Source organism: Setaria viridis, chromosome 9 (assembly GCF_005286985.2).
Source record: "Setaria viridis chromosome 9, Setaria_viridis_v4.0, whole genome shotgun sequence".
Taxonomy (NCBI): Eukaryota; Viridiplantae; Streptophyta; class Magnoliopsida; order Poales; family Poaceae; genus Setaria; species Setaria viridis.
Window position 1 is genome coordinate 38659703 of NC_048271.2, and position 11259 is coordinate 38670961.

The window sequence follows — 11259 nt, forward strand, 5'->3', positions numbered from 1 at the left end:
GCTGCAGCGTGCAGCCGAAAATATCACGCAATGCTGGAGAGCTTGAACCTGACGGCCACCGATGGACAAGAGACAGAGTGGTGTCGAAATGCTGCCAGGTGCCAAGGTGAGCGAGTTTCAATCCCATTTGATCCCATATGCTTCGAGATGTACCTCTGTGGTGTTATTTGCTTGGACACTTCAATTTATGTGGTGCTGATGTAGGATTTTTTTTGTTGGTACTAGGAACAGATGTGCCTCCTTCAGAAATTACTTGAGCATAAAGAAGCATTACGATGACAATTGTAACCTCTTTCAATTTGGTATTAACCATTCATCGTCTCAGTTGAAGATATATTATTTGATTTAAATACTGCATCTTAGTAGTACATGTGAATTACTCTTGCAGAATTTGCTATAGCATGTATATATACTCCCTCCGTTCCAAATTGTAAGTCATTCCAAGAATCTTGGAGAGTCAAAGTATCTCAAGTTTGACCAAATTTATATGATAATATAAAAATATTTATGATGTCAACTAAGTATCATTAGATTCTTTATCAATTATATTTTCATAGTATATCTATTTGATGTCATAAATCTTTATATTTTTCTCTATAATTTTGGTCAAACTTGAGATGCTTTAACTCTCCAAGATTCTTGGAATGACTTACAATTTGGGACGGAGGGAGTACATCTGAAATTTAGCAGCTCATTATGGAACACAGTGTAAACTAAATATATTATCTTTAATAACATATCTGAAGCTCTAAACTTCTATCTCTGAATTGGAGAAGTCATCATCTGAAATCACTGATTTGTCTACTAACAAAAACATAGCCCTTTTGTTTGCCATGCCGTAGTATTACACCAAAATAGTTCAGCTTGAATTGCATGCACTAGACTTTGTGCACAGCCGTGCTAGCATGGTAGATACTATCCCCTGTCCAACTCCAAGGTATTGATATTCCATCTTGCGTCATACTATCTACATAACTCATAAGAACATTCTGTGGTCTATTATGCAGGTAATGAAACGAGCTCCAGGCACACGTACTCAACTATGGCATACTAATTAAACAGGCTCTCCAAAGAGGGCGCGGCAAGGCCACGCTTGTGTTTCTAGTTTCATACGAGGCAACCAGATACTCGGTCTATGCTGTATGGATTTTCAGGTCTCGGAAGGCTTACAGGTTCGCAGGTTAATTGGTTCCATCCACCTTTGCAATACACATACTGCTTCATTTTCTTTTCCAGACACAACTTGTATATAGACGGAAGTAAAACCCTCTGAGCTGATCTGACTGGGTTTGTTGGTGCTTACACAGAGCTTATTCCTATGGGTTCAAGAAAACCCCACCGGCTGGCCGCTGGCGTCGCCGGCGGCTGCACCGGATGTACTTCACCCTGAGTCCCGGTTGGAGGTGCGCTCCCTGCCGGGTAATCCAATGTACAGCTCCGTCTCAACGTCAGCGTTGTCGTTGCACGGCGCCGGCAAATTACGCGGCCACGGAGGGAGGCAGCGGGGGTTCAGGGCGGGAGCCACCGGCTGCGGCTGAACGTTGCGTTGCTGCAGCGACAAGTGCAGAGAGTGAGAACTCGATATGTTTAGTCATCTACTATGTACATGATTGCTTGCACATAACACATAAGATATTGGATATTACACACTTTGCAAATGGTTTACTGATACCAACAAGTGGTTTGATTGCATTTACCTTTTCACGTAACTCTTTGTTGTCTTTAAGCAGGGTCCTCTCCTGGTAGCGATAGAAGAAACAAATAACAGAGGGAGTCAGGAAGTGGTTACTGTGGAGTAGTAGTTTCAGGATCCTCTGGGCCGATGCATTACCTTCTCCTTCAGCTTCGCTATCTGCAGCTCCAGCAGTTGGGTCTGTCAGGAAAAATGTAGGATGCATATCAACTTCAGAACTGTAGCTTCATCATCAAAGCAGGCCTCTCTCATTTTTTAAAAAAAGAAGGGTAATGCAGGAAGTTTAGGTAGTAACTAGCTAACCTTCTTTCCTCTGATGACGTGGAGACTCTTCTCCAGTTTAACCTCCAAACTATGCAGTTCTTCAACAGAACAACCTTCTAAATTTTCACCCAAAAACTTCCTGCAACTCATGTAATGGAAATGACTGCTAACCTTTTTGCTGTATGAAGAATATGGTTGATCTTCAGTAGAATATACTGACTGCTTACCGCTTGGACTTTTCAAGGGCTTCAAGTCGATTTGCCAAGCTTAAGGCATCTGCTTTGACTTGCTGCAGTTCATATCATTGAAGTCCTATTTTATATTGAAAAACACTGGACTAACCTCTAAAAGATATTTATTCTACTCATGTTTCTAAGTGATGCTGTTAATGCACTTCAATGCCTTGGAGGTAAATCATCATCTAGGAAAAATATTGAAATTTTTCCAACGAAGCATCTTTATTGGGTTAGTTTATATGTAGATTTAATTTTAGCTTAGCTGTATTAACTGAAGATGCAGTAGTCAAAGATGTGTTCAGTAGATACACCAGCCACATGAACATGCAAACTAATAGAATCTGAAACGAGCAAATTGAGTATCTTCTAAATAAAAAACAACTTAATATAAAAGTTAAGAAAAATAATCATCTATATCACTTGGCATCGGATATTCATATAAGCAGTAGGTGCAATTCATGCCTTTTCTTGATAAAAAAGGAGGGTCATAATATTATACTGTAGAACTTCACCTGTATATCCTGTTGTACAGACTTGTTATTGACATTTTCCCTTGTATATGCCTTATAGCGGTCAATCGTTTTCTGGAGGCTGCATATATAAGAAGCAAACTGTAAATCAGAAAACAAACTACTTAAGAAAGTCTAAACATAATAAACAATTTGATTGAATGCTGATATTATTCAGTGGCTTATGTAGAGTGTCAGACATGCACATCGAGAAATCATGGAAATGACTTGAGTAGCTTAATCACCAATATATACTTTCTTTGGACACATAACGCCAATAAAAAGATATAAATTTTAAGATCTGCGTTAAACAATTGATTCATCTTATGATCTGCCAGTAGCGAACTCAAAGCCAAATTCCCATGATATGCCAAAACAGAGAACAAGCAAGACCATAATAGATTCCGTTTTGACAGAATGGATATAATTTAGCAAACAAATGGACAATATCAACATAGAGTAATATGTTGTATTTCCAGAGGGCACATACGATATGGTGTGTTTCCACTGCTTTCTCTGAACGAATTTTTCCAGTAACAGCATTAGAAAAACTATTCTAAGTTCTAATCATACCACTGTTAGAAGAATAAATTGGCCACATCAACAGAAGCCTTGACAGTTTTTTATTTAAAAATGTTAATACCAAAGCTGGCCATCCCATCTCTACCAACAATAATTAAAAGTTCCGCACGAAAGCTTGACAGGACATGTCAACGAAGATAGATAAACCTTGTTCTGATTTCAATCTTATAATTCATAGAAAGTAACAATTTTGGTGATAATTGGGAGGAGAAACAATGAATTTAGTACACATATTAGATATGGAACTCAGAAAGGAAAAAAAAAGAAATATGTGAGAATAGGAACTTTGACGCTGTAAAATTCTCTGTTCAGATGCAAAAACTATAAATCGTTCTCAATTCACTATTGGACCAGCAGTGGAGATAACCTGGGAAGGAGAAAGTAGAGGACTACTTGGTTGAGGTTTAATTAAGGGGGAAAAATGCATGAGCATTGAGTAGGGAAATTTGTCAAGATCCAGGAGAAATATATTGTTTTTCAAGCTTGGTAAAGTTTAATAAGAATAATGCTAAGGTCATTTTGGACACAACTTCCATAATACTCGTTCAAAGAAAGTGTCTATTTTTGTTACACATATGCCCTTCAGTGCTGATATTCAGTACTGTAGTGCTAAACTGCTAATAAGCTACAGCAGATGCATCAGTTTTCCATTTTGAGTGATTTTGGGAGAGTAACAAGGAGTCTTCTGTCTGAAGGGTTAACTGAAGAATATTTCTCATCAGTACAAACTGGTGGCACAGAACACATGAAATGGAAGGGGTACGATGGCTTCTAATGTTGATGAATGAATCTTTATATTAGATAATAAGCATCACTTGACAAAGTAGCCTTGATGTTTTGAGGGGCAGGAAAACTTTTTTTTTCAATTTCCTGTGGTATAATTCAAACATTCAAAATGCTCTAATTAGAATTCAAAGTTAACCCATTGAATTCTTTTCGTTGCTAAAGTAATGATAAGAGCAAAAGGAAGGGGATCAAAGTTGTTTATGCTAATCAGGTGACACCCATTGCTGCATGGATATTCCACATCATCCTAAAAACAACACTGATAATATAATAATCCCTGTCATAATCAAACATTCAATCTTAACTAGAGAGAACCATATAAAGAAAATATCTCTTGATACAATGTTAAAGAATTTATTTGAAAACTTTCCATCAAAACCAATTATAAGACTATCCAAATTAACAAAACAGGTATTTTTTCCTCCAAAAGTACATGCAAAAGCTTTGTGGATTGCAGTTTTTGGCATTCTTGACCTATATTCTTAAAAAAAGATTTGCAAAAATAGGTAAGTCGTTTGGTAGAAAACAAACTTGCATGCTGCATTAACTTTAATATTTAGTGATGTAGATGTTTCAGAACTTGACAGATCATGTAACTACAAAAATAATTTTAGGCTAAATGAAAAACTGTTCTGGTTAAAGAAGCATAGCAAACGGTTCTGACTCATATTAGCCTTTTAATTTCGCACTAAATTACTCTATGGTATATACAATTGTATTTCATCAGTAGATGGGGCATACATTGTTGAAATGTAGTAACTAAACTGCAGCTTGACGCTATATAGCTCTCCCAAAATTGACATATCAAAATTTTTCTTCCTCTTTGTTAGTTTCGAGAGTCTCTAATTATCAGTCGGTCCAGCAACAAATTTATTCTCCCTACAAGGAACAGGGACACTTCATCAAGCCTTTGCAGACTTGTTATCAAATATTTGTTTTTATGTGAGACAGGAGAATGAGGCATGCTTGTTCTGATGTTACAAGATAAGATCAAGATCACATTAAGGCTTTTTTCCTCCTTTTGTCATAGGGTTCTCCTTCCATTTTTTCCCACAAAGCAAGGTTCGCATTTGCCAAATTCATAGTGGTAAAATCCATAAAGGACTAAGATCTCATTATTTGCCAATGTCAAGATTCAATTGGATCAAGATCAACAATAAATGAGATGTACAAATTGAACCACAACATCTTGGAGTTTTTTGTTTGAAACAAATGTTATGCCCCCCCCCCCAACCTAAGATTTCATAACTATCACTAATCAAATACATTTCTTAGGAAGAATCTGTGGACCAAAAACCGAGTTAGGGGCACAAGCGACTCGGCTAGACGTAGTGCTCCAACATTGTGTGCTCTTTGTGTTCCTTTCATAGTCCTCGCCGATGGCAGGGGCGGGGACCCCCAATTAACAATATGATAGCTTAATCCCAAATAAAACACTATTGCAGAATGCCTCATTCTTGCAAGGGCATCCAATTTGGCCCAAAGAGCATCAGTATCGAAGGCCATACACGCAGAGTTGGTATGTGACACAGGGGTTCAAGAACAATGGCCAACACTGATGCACAATATTCATGTTGATTCTCAAAGAAGCCTAGCACGGATAATATGTGTGCTAGTTCCCCATTCAACATGGATACTCTATGTATCCATGTTGGCTCGCAAGAAGACCCAATACAGATAGCTATGGTCTTGAACCTACCATTTGACTAGCATGAATGCCAAGCAATGAAAATTATTCTTCAAGAAGAAGTCGGAGCGTGTGCGCATGTGCGGATACTTAGATCGGAAGTTGAAGTACAATAACCTTTTCACCATGTGTGTATTAGTGTATGTATATATGCACATTTTCCTCACTTTGCTTTTAGAAGAAGTCAAGAAGGAGAAGCCCTACACAATTTCGTGAACCAAGATCACCAGTGAAAGAGAAGGCAAGTAGTACATCTACTATTGTTCCTAGCTAGTGATAAATCTTGCATTGATTTGTAAAGGATTTCCACCCTATAATGATGATTAAAGGCCATGGTTGCACCAAACCTTCCTAACAAAGATGTTACCATCTCTAGCCGCGTGCTTTATCAGCTTGCCATGTGGAACATTAGGTAGGCAGGACAAGATGGTGGCAGCGTATGAGTTCAAGAAAGACTTTGATTCTAGAAATGCTAATATTGTCTACATTGGCGAGCTTAAGCACTACCGCTTCAGGCTTGTGAAAGATGATGACGTAAGGTCTTTCATTTCATTGTTATTCCTTTTTCTGTTGATGTTGATAGGCTTTATGAGCATTCCTAGGGTTGGTGGAATGGAAGGGTCAACTTCCATCATGTCAAGAATCTCACCATTAGGGAATATGACTAGGAGGCACTAGGATGTCCTAGGGAGTTATTATGTTGAAGATGTTCGAATCATGTAATTATGTTCTTTGGTGATGATACTATGTGGAGGTACTGGTGGTCAAATATGATGTATGACTAATTATGATGTATGACTGTAATGTTTATGATGTACTATTGTTTGCTATTTTTTTTTTTTGCTATGTATTAAGTATACGTGTTGGTTTAGTACGAAGGCCGGCATGGACAAGTAGCTATCTATGCCAGCATAGTATGGGCGCCGGCACAAATAAGAAGGTATCGGTGTCGGCCCATATAATATTTCAGCACATATATCTCTATTCAAGCTCATCCCGACCTGTCTCTCTCCACTTCTTATGGCTTTCCCTCACTTAGCTTGAACCCTATCATATACACTACCACATCTTCCTCTTCCCTCCAAGCCTCTTCCTATGCTGCATCCACCGCCACCTCTTCTAGAAGCAACAACAATTGCGGTGCTATGCGCGGAGGTGGCGGCAAAGGCTATAGAGGCAATGGTGCATCCGGTGGCCTCCGCAACGGCACGCGGTTGTGGAGGTGGCGATGAGAGAGGCCATCCTGCATGCCTTGTTGAAGTCTACGGCTCGTATCATCAAGACATAACCGTGCCCGATAGCAAGGGCAGTGACCATGGCGATTGTGAATGCCAATGCCTAGGCGGGCACCACATTGGCACAAGCAGCAGTGGAGGCCCGGGCCCATGTTGTGGCCCTAGCAGCGGCTTGCACGATGATGGGGCTTGGGCGGATTTGGAGCACTAGCCATGGCCACCGTCGTTGTCGGCCCTACGACGGCAATTGCGGTGTTCATGGTGGCGATTGCCATTATCACATGCTTGATTCAAGCAAAATTTTGCATTTTTTCATTTTTGATATCTTCTGTTTGATTAGATCAATTGAAGATTACAATTACATTATAGGGGTTATTTTGAAATGTGGACATTATCTTAATGAAAATCCAAACAATGATACAAGATAGCTCGACCTAAAGTGTAACTTTGGCAAACTACATGACTCACATGACTCTAATGCTCTACTAACTTTAGGTAAATTTTGTTCGTAGACACTTTTAAAGTGTGGCTTTTGCCGGAAGACATGTTTTTTTGAAAAAAATTGATACTAGATATTCTATAAATGTGGTCAATTGCTAGAACACACCAATCCCATTAAAATATGACACCCGGTATAAAATTTCATTTTTGCCCTTAATCCAGCAACCTACCACACTTCCACTAGATTCTAGAGCCGTGGTTCCGCAAAATGCAGATGCCAATACCCTCGCAGGTTGGTTCAAGCAGTCATTGTCTGTGTCCTTTGATGATGACACACAAAAGGTAGAGGATAGACGTGATATCAGGGACCGAGGAAAACATCAACATTTATGCTAGATTTTGATATTCTCATGAGTTTTTATGTTCTACTCCCTCCTTCCTAAAATATAGCTAGTTCTAGCATTCAAATTTATCCCAGAATATAGCTATTTATGAATTCCTAGGGGTATTTTGAGCCATGATCTATCAAGAATACCATTCCCATCTGCAAGCATCTGCATGCTGCCATACAAGTTTAATTTTAGTTGCATGTAAATACACTTGGCAAGGATATTTAATTGCACATGTAGCAGGATATAAAAATGAAGGACAATTTAGACCTTTAATTCCTCTTCTTAATCTTTCTAAAAAAGTCTAAAACTATCTAACCACATTTCTAGAGTGACCAACAGTAAACAATAAAAAATCACGTCCTGTGGCAAAAAGCAACACTTTATAAGTGTCCAGGAGCAAAATCCCTCATATCTGTCGAGTTATATCAATTTTCAGAAGAGTTGTTATCAATAATCAAGGATGCGAGTAAACTGAAACAGAACTGGATCTAACTATAATTGGCTTGCAAAAATTCATAGCCATAGCTTGATGATCTCTATACCCTCCAAATCAATCAGTGCAAATAAAAAGAAACCATAACTGGTGGTCTGAGGCACTGGCTAAAGTAAATCGGTTTACTGTAAAACTACGGTAGTGACATATACTCCAGGATGTGGACAGTATTGTTTGTTGGAAAAAAGCAAAGAATATAAACGTTCCATCATGGTAAAAAAACTTGGAATGAACGAAAGGGAGTACACACCATGTACGTTTTATGGTTGCCAGTAAAAAGTACTTTTTTCTAAAACTTATATCACTTGAAGCAATAGGTTGTCAACACTGAACAAATCTGTTATAAGGCTATGGACTGATTTCTGAATTATGATATGGAGAAATGTTTGTATGTTTAAACTTGGTTTGATTTGGCAAGGACATGGATAACAATTTCAGCAAAGCTTGACGATTGATTATTAAATTAAACACCTACCACATCTTGCATAAAATCTTTCATAATGTAATAAGCCAAATACAGCTTGTGTTCAAATAGAGATTCCATCCATTCATAAGGATCTAAGCAGGCTGATATACCGTGATTTCAGATATATTAAAGGCTTTATGAAGTCAATAAGTTTTTCATGTTAAGCACAAGAAAAACCCTATTAAGCCTAACCAAATGAGGATTAAGATGAATACTCTCCAAGTAAAACAGGAGAAGCAAATTGAAAACTCGTCCGAAGCTAAGACACTCAGGTCAGCCCTATTCCTCATGCAATCAAACGTACGAATCCTTCTGAGACTACAATATCGCATGTATTTTTTACCTTCAGATGAAGCCAATAAATCCAGACCAAGAAGCACACGCAACCGACCAAACAATAAACCAGCTCACTCTACTACGAACTGTAGCCAACGTCACAGCTGAATGACCGGAGGAAGGCGCAAGCCATACCGCCTCAATGGAGCTGACGCGTGATTGGAGAAACCAATAAGGAAAAGTCAATGGACATCACCACTGCATACCAAAAAAAGATTGTTTCCAAAACCCCAAACCAAGCAATAATGCCTTTGGCTTGCCGGAGTAGGAAGCCAAGCTGCGGTAAGTCACATGGCAATGTTTCTCCGTGCTTGTAGCCATGGGCATTCCTTCCTTCCACGCAATTTCTGTGCACGCCTGCCTCTTTTTTCCACTCACTCTTGCTCCTATTGGCTGCCGCATAAATCTCGACTTGCGCATTGCATTGGGGTTGCCCCCGTGTACTATGGCTGTGCTTGGAAGTGCTGGCTGCGCAGCGCTGTAGATGCAGCAGCAGGTGTACACAAGATTAGACAGGAGATGGAGATATTTAGGCAGGCTGATGGAGATTTTTAGGCAGGCTACCCGCTGCCGAGCGGCTGGCTGCTTCAGCTGCAGCAGCAGCCAGCCGGATGTAGCACAGCCGGATGTTGTCCTGGTTTTCCTTCAGACTTTAGTCGCTTTCTCCTGCCTGTGGTGCTGTTTGCAGTCCGACATCGAATGGGAGGAGAGATGGAGCAGGGAGGAGGCTGCAAGCCTGCAAGTGGGTGGCCGACGGAGGGAGAAGGGAAACAGTAGCAAAGGGAGATGAGAGAGATGGAGGCAAAAGGGCGAGAGAGAATGCGTGATGTGCATCGAGGCCGTACAGATATTTTCGGGGAGAGTGGAGTATGCGCTACAGGAGTTCGCGGCTTCCAATAATAGCAACCGCGTCATTTACACAACTGCGACGCCGCGTCGTCGCCCGGAACGCCCAAGCGTTCGAGGAAGACGAACCCCACCCGCAGGAAAACCCCAGTTCAAACAGCTCCAAAAAAAAAATTCTCGAGTTCCAAAATCAAGTCAAATCCCCGTCGCACAATCCGAAGCCGAAGAAGCAGCTGCAGCAGCGGAACGAGCTAGAGGACGGTTGGAAACGGGGTTCATTTCTACAGATTCGTCAGCGGGAGAAGCAGGAGGAGGAGGAGGGGAATACCACGCACCTGGAGGCGCTGGCGAACTCGTAGAGCTTGCCGCGCGGGGAGAAGACGATGAGGCCGACCTCGGCGTCGCAGAGCACAGAGAGCTCGAACGCCTTCTTGAGCAGCCCGTTGCGGCGCTTGGAGAAGGTCACCTGCCGGCTCGTCGCGTTCTCTATCCGCTTCATCTCCGTCTTCCCCCGCACCATCCTGGCCGATCGATCCCTTCGCTAGCCGCTCCCGGAACGGAACCGGCCCCAATCCTGGAACTCTCCCCGACCAAGCTACAAGCCTACAGCCAAACGTGAACCAACAGCAACAGTTAGCGGAGGAATTTAAAAACCGCGCTGATCAGAGGCCACGGGACGAGACAAAGACTATGCAGATCTCCAGAGGGGGGAGCTGGGCGCTCACCAAAAATGGCAAAGCGAAAGAGGCAAGGCAGGCGGTCGTGGTGGGCTTGGCTGCCCCTCGCCCGCCCGCCTCGGCTTTCCTTTCTAGCGCTTGCCCGCCCCGGCGCGCACGCGTGCGTGGAACTGTAGACGCGGTGGGGTGGGGTGGATTTATAAGGGCGGGGCGGGGGAACTAGAGTGACCGGGAGGAGGAGAGCAGGAGGTAGGAGGTGGACTGACGGCGGTGGTGGGTGGAGGCCGCCGTTTCGTGGTGGACGAGGCGCAAGGCGAGGTAAAAAAAAACACGAGGGGACCAGGCCACCAGGGGGGGCTGGGCCGGGGAGGAGGGGCCAAATACAGAAGGCGATCGCGCGAGGGGATTACCCTCCTGGGCAAACTCGATCGGGTCCCGGCCGTCCCGGCCGCGGGGGCGCGAGTGCGGTCGCCATTGGCCGTCGCCGTCGGTGCGCGGAAATTGACGAGCTGGCGGCTGGCCCGGGCTCTCGCGTGGGGCTACGCCTACGCTGCGACTGGGAGTGCAGCCGGGAAAGAGGAACTAGATCTACTGCAGACGAGTTAATGTCGGTGAA

At 42.1% G+C, this 11259-nt stretch overlaps 1 protein-coding gene across 2 annotated transcripts; it reads right to left on the bottom strand.

Moving 5' to 3' along the window:
- Window positions 1-779: 779 nt before the first annotated feature.
- On the bottom strand, window positions 780-10940 carry LOC117838970 (MADS-box transcription factor 56). 2 transcript variants are annotated; one of them, XM_034719189.2, is made up of 8 exons: window positions 10692-10940; window positions 10302-10569; window positions 2706-2784; window positions 2185-2246; window positions 1997-2096; window positions 1832-1852; window positions 1698-1739; window positions 780-1549 (listed from the first exon to the last, which is right to left on the bottom strand). In XM_034719189.2, exons 2-8 carry the CDS (start codon window positions 10484-10486, stop codon window positions 1382-1384), a joined length of 657 nt encoding a protein of 218 aa, XP_034575080.1. In that variant the 5' UTR covers window positions 10487-10569; window positions 10692-10940; the 3' UTR covers window positions 780-1381. The 2 variants fall into 2 exon arrangements, with proteins under 2 accessions (XP_034575080.1, XP_034575078.1); XM_034719187.2 differs by having other exon boundaries at window positions 1832-1873; window positions 10692-10929.
- Window positions 10941-11259: the final 319 nt, after the last annotated feature.